Raw genomic sequence first — 6,188 nt, forward strand, 5'->3', positions numbered from 1 at the left:
ATTAATAACAAACTGATAGCCTACTGCAGGCTAAAAAATGTCTTCTCATTTGGTAAACCTTTTTGCAAATATTATTGTAGAGCCTTTCCAAACTCTAAACCTTACATTCCACATATAAACTAAGAGCTGTTCTTCCTAGAAAGATACACGAGACATTACTGAGTGTTGCACGTGATTGAGCCACCTAATTTTCTGAAGGAGATGACTTCAGCTACCGTTGAAATAAGCACCTCAACATGCAGCCTTAGGACAGAGCTCTGGCAAAGGCCCAGATGGGTTTTTTGTATGTATAAGAAAGAGAATATGAGTAAGAACTAAGAAGATCAATTTGCTTTGATGCGTAGTGTTGATAAAGCTGAAGCTAATATATTTGTGTCCAGTTCTAATAGCCCTTGTTCAAAAGGAATGTAAAAATATTAAGAAGTCTTTAGAATCACAAAAATTATCTGGTAAATGAAGGAAAAGTTTTACAACGTGACACGTAAGAAATCAATTTGTGTCAGGTTTGATAAAAGAAGGTGGCCATTGACCATTTTCATAATGCTGGCAACTTTGCACTAGAAAATTAATGTAATTTAATGTCAGGCTTAAGTGTTCCATCAGGTATGCTGTAGGAATGAGAAAGGTATGGTTTTCCCAGTACACAATGGCCAAATTACCTTCTGTGAGGTAAAGGTGTGTTTGTTTTCACTCTCCTTTGAAGCATCAGAGTTTGAGCACAGATGAATATGATATCAGATAGACTAAACCACTGCACTGATGTAGTTGGGAGAGTGTTATTCCACAAATGTATAGGTTGTTGGACCGTTCTTATGTTTAAAATCAAGTACAACTCCCTGTTATTTCAGAGGCTTCAAACCTTCATATGTCACAAAGTAATCGCCTAAGAACTGAAATGCTTCAGTTAACTAAATTTACTGTGCTTTATTTAGAAGAATACGGATGTAATTAAAATGTCCTGAGATACTCAGAAAGGAAGAATAGATGCCTAATAGTCCTAACGACTGTGATTTGTATGCTTTACTAACAGCTTTCCTTTATTTGTTCCCATAATTGCACTAATTATATTTTAGAAATTATTTTGCCATTCTCATGTGTCCCCTTAAATTGGTCTGACAATTGGTAATGTGCTCAGCCTCTGTACTGTGTTTTGTTTTAAATAGCTTCTTTTGTTTTTCATCCAAGATAAGATTTTTACATTTTTGGTTAGGTGAAGTATCCACCCAAAGATTTTTGGCAAATGATCCATGAAAAAGGCTAAATACTCCAAATGGTCATTCTTCTTTGATTCATCTTTGAATCAGCAGTATTGCAACCCACTTTAAAACTGCTGGCATTGGAGCTCTTACGGCAGGATTCATCCCTTCTTTTTTTCATCCAGATACTCATTCATTTACCAGGGATCATGAGACATTGGTAATGCCTCCTTCATTTTGTTGAGGAAGCCCACCATTGCTTTAGGATACCAGATGATTTTAAAGCCTTCTTCAACAATTAGCACAGACTTTATACTTTGGTGAGCTGTCCTGTAATCTTCTGTATTCTTCTACCAACTACCACCCATCAGGATCTCATTTCCAATGAATGGAACAATCTTAAATCTATCAGTAAATCTACCATTGGCAGGGCCCTACATCTTGCACCCCCATCTCCAGAGACACCAACTCTTGGCAGAGAATACTAAATTTCTCTTTAGTAACAGCAATACATAAAAAAGCAAACACATCTTTTCAGTTTGCTCTGTGCATTTGGGGAGAAGGACTGTAAGGGATGGGATGCCCAGAATTAGCACATGTATTCCTCTGCCTCCTTCTAACTCAGATTAGTAAATTTATCAAGCCTACTTTATGAGCAGAAATTACTTGTTGTGTTTTGCTCAAGCACCCCCATGTAGTCAAATCTGGTTCTTTTCAGGCAGGTAACTTCCCTAGTCACTTTTGTGGTGTGAATCCATCTTTGAGCCCTTCATTTAAGCGTATTTGATTATTTCAGACTCCCTCCCCTCAGCATGGTCTTCAGTTTCTCTTTCCATATCAGCTCATACCTGTAATAGTGGCAGGATCCTCAAAATGTCGGTGTGGATATGCCATTCCACCTTTGGAAGGCAAAGTTACAGAATTTGTAACTTCTTGGAAAGTTACAGAATTCATGCAGCTGATTTTAGCCCAGGATTCAAGGACAAAGATCTTTATGGCTCTACATTTCAGTATATTAAGACCCCTATGTGCATCTGATGATGTCATCACTATGCTCTGCATCAAAGGACAAAGTAGCCTGATTGTTCTTTTGTCAGAAATGGTTGGCCTTTAAAAGCTTTGAATCAAGCTGCCAATTCTCCTCTAATATTCTCCTTCAAGGAGTGCTAAAAATGATAGTGAACAAACCTTGCCATTTCAGAATCTCAGATCACAGATGGGAAATACAATCAGTTGTCTTCAGTACTGTTTGCAAGGACCGATGATTTTCTGAAATTGATTTTTTTATGGAAAACTACAATAGGAGCAACCAGCTAAGTATTCTGTTTTAGGGCTGCTCTGAGTCAACAGTCTCTGTGACAGAGTTCACCTTCAGTGCTACAGTAGGTTGTCTTATGCCTTTCATCTTGGCTCATCACAAGCCAGAGGTCTGAAAAAAGTGAATTCAGATAGGATGTCTGTAATTCTGCTTACTCCAGATTCTACTGCACCTGTTAATGGGTTCAATAATAAGCCCAAATCTCTCACAACAGTGATCAATCTCCTGTCCAAACTGGAGACTTTTCTGCATTTCACAATGAGGTTTGTCTGCAAACTAAAAAAAATATTTCATCTGTTCACATTTTCTAAGCTGTCTTCACTATCTCACTTTAATTGGACTTGTGTTTATCTACAAAGGCAATCGTTAATCCATCCTCCTAAAGCAAAATTTATTCTAGCATTCCAAGAGAACTAGTCCTGAAACTAACATTGAAAAATGTAGCTCCTGTACTTTTAAAAAAGTAATCAGGAGGTCTAATAAAGTCAAACTTGTTCCTCTAAAATCAATAAGCTTTTAAAAATCACTGACTGCCAGGACTGAATCTCATAGTCCCTCAGCCTGCAATAGCACAACAATACCTGTATTAGTACAGGTATTGGGAGTAAAATGGGACACTGTCATTGTAGGTGATGTGATAATAAATTAAGAAAAAATAAGTAATAATAATAGATACCTCTTGCCTCCAAGTGAAATTACCTTGATATTGCTTGCATTTCATTTCTTTGGTGTTACTGATTTATTTCAAAATAAATTCTAACACAAATTCTTGTTTGGGGTGAGGGATTCTTTTGTAGAGAATTAACCAGCAGTTTTATGTCAGTTGAACTGCAGCCTTGCATCTTTGAAAATGCATGTAGGTAGGCACTGCAGCTTGATAAAGTAATTTGAAAAAAAAAAAAATTGTAACAATGCTTCTTAGATTCTTATGAGCAAATCCTGACCCACTGCCAGGAGGATTTCACTCCAATTCATATCCTTCCAATCAATTAACATCATGTAAAATAATATAAACACTGTCTAAGTAGAAATGCAGAAGAGAGGAAGTTCACAGTATGGTATTGATGAAAAAGTGTCCAAGATGAGGAAGATATTGAAGCAGTTTGTGGACAAGGGACCCACAGTACTGAACCAGCATGCAGAATTGGTGCAATAGCCATTATTCCCATTAGTAGTGACCAGACTTCTCAAAGCGCATGGATGAGGTTCATTTCTGAAAGGCTTCCTGGGTAAACTAAAGTTTGTATTTTTTTCAGGTATCTTATTTTATGTTGGCTGCCCTCCAAGAAGGCATATTGTTGTTGAGAGGTACATTTTAATAATTTATTTACTTCTGGGTAACTAGTTGAAATAAATGCTAATATAGTGGTATTTTTAGCCTCATATGTATTACTTACTAGATTTATAAAATGTTTCTTTTGCTGTGTAAATGCATAAAGATAATGGAAATGTTTATCTTTTAGAATTATGTACAGATTTATATAGCTTATACCTTCTGAGGGAAAAAAGTAGCAAATTTTTTAAAAAGAAAATATCCAACTCTCCATAATATTATCGATTCTCATTATTATCCCTGGGAAAGACAGCGTAATGTAGGTGTTCTTTACCCTGTCTTGAGGCAGTGGGGTGAAGAAGATGAACTTCTACGGTTTGTTCAGCCTTGTTTTCCTATAACTCTCTGAACTGTTTATATCCATGACTGGAGGTAGAGTATTATTAACTCAAACTTCATTCTCATACTGAGATTTCTGACATATCAGAGAGTTCAGGAAAGTAAAAGCATAACCAGTAGATCTCTTTTACCTTTAGAATTAATTTGAAACTAGCCTTAAATTCATCCTCGAAGCCAGCTTTTTCATATTTTCTTTAAAAATTCATATCCTTAGAAAATTCAGGAACATCCTGGAGTTATTGGGAAAGGGTTTTTTGTGAGTAGAGCTCAGAACAACAAAATAATAGATGAAAAATGGTTGTACAAATAATGGTCATTCTTAAAGTGTAGAATAATGAAAAACCATTTACATGTTTGTGCACTGTTGAAGTGTTAAATGAAGCTAATTTATACAGATTATTTTTACGTTGTCTTTTAGACCTGTAGATGTAGTCTGTGAAAAACGTTAATTTCACTACCTACAAAATACCTGGGTAAGACACTGTATTAACAGCCCACAGAAGACTAGGCATTTGGGACATGCTGTCATATGAAACCGAAGTACTATATTTGAATATATATCACTTAATATAAAATGAGGCTGTTCTGATATTGATGTTCCTACCATCTTTTTCTTTGGTTACAGAACAGACACAGTACTAATGAACGTCAGTATTCTAAGTATTCTCTCCTAGAATAGCCAGATTGAATCAATGCAGAAAACTACTGAAATATTTTTTTCTTTCTCAAATTACTTTCTGAAATATCTGCAAAAGCATTATCTGTACCTGATCCCAACAGGTTAAGGGGCATTTGCTGTACTTCAGAGCTTCACCCATTGTGCTGTTAAATGAACAGTGTAAAGAAATTGGGGACTGTAATTTTTCTGTTATCTAAATTTTTAGTTACTAGTTCTGGGTAACGCTGATAGCGATAGCTGGCTACAAATCTTTAGAAACTAGTGTTACTTTTAAGTTGATTTTTAATAACATATGGAAGTTTAAACTGTATAGTAGAAAGAAAGACTTGCTGCTTATGCTTCTGAGTTAGGGAGAGAGTGGCAGGTTGAAATCTTTCTGTCTAAACAACAGACACTATGTTATATAAGATAAATAAAAATAATAGGTTTAATGATTGTTGATTTTTTGTTTAATTAGGAAATTTCTGTGGAACCAAACAGATGATGACCAGGTAAGAGTTACAGGTTTCATTCTAGTTGGGCTGCATATGAAAAAGAGAAACAGAGTGCAACATTCAGTATCTGAATAAAACTTCTCTTGTTTTAGATAGCCTATTATGATTGAGATAAATATGGTTGCCTAATGGAACTTCATTATGAAGAGTAATTCCAGCCTGTTATTTCCTTGTAAGTAAACTGCTGATTAAGTTGTGAGGCATGAGGAAGAATTCTTTTACCAAGGTCACATAGGGATGTGGAGCTGCAGAAATCATCCAAGTCCAATGGCAAGAGTAATATTATCAAACCTTTATGTTCCTTTTTGCACATAGTACAGGATGCTTTGGTTTCAGTGGGTACTGCTGCACCACATCAGTGCTGTAATTGCAAGATGCCTTAAGATACCTTAGAGTAAAACGTCTTGTCAGCATGCTGCCTACCTGTCTTACCCTCTGCAGCAGCAGCAGCTCTACATGCTCGCTGATCCATGCGCAGTTCTGAATACAAAGGCCGTTTGTGTGCTGGTGCAGTTTTATTGAGATGTCACATTCCACGTGTTCTACAGATATGACAGCAATTCATATGTTAGAAATGTTGAAGCAAATTTTATATTATGGGAGATGAAAGGCAGAACTGACTATGGGTACACTTCATTCGTGAAAGAAGTAAGCCATCTACTAAGAATGTAATTTAAACATTTTATGCATAATGGTCTACATGCAAAGTATGGCTGTTCTGAGAAAAGTTGAGACCTCTTTAGTCTGAATGGATGTATGTAGCTGCATAACGTTTTAACATTTCATATACTGGACTTAACATCAATAGCCTATTCAAAATTACGCATAT

At 36.0% G+C, this 6,188-nt stretch overlaps 1 protein-coding gene across 1 annotated transcript in view; it reads left to right on the forward strand.

The window, feature by feature from the left end:
* CATSPERE (catsper channel auxiliary subunit epsilon) overlaps positions 1–5,469 on the forward strand; it is a gene marked incomplete at both ends in the record, with an annotated part of 28,260 nt that extends 22,791 nt beyond the window's left edge. The window contains 4 exon segments of the mRNA XM_081998568.1: positions 3,771–3,774; positions 3,777–3,822; positions 5,323–5,356; positions 5,452–5,469. Coding sequence (XP_081854694.1) covers positions 3,771–3,774; positions 3,777–3,822; positions 5,323–5,356; positions 5,452–5,469 — 102 coding nt within the window.
* Positions 5,470–6,188: the final 719 nt, after the last annotated feature.

Source organism: Phaethon aethereus, assembly GCF_964289735.1.
Source record: "Phaethon aethereus genome assembly, chromosome: 3".
Lineage (NCBI taxonomy): Eukaryota > Metazoa > Chordata > Aves > Phaethontiformes > Phaethontidae > Phaethon > Phaethon aethereus.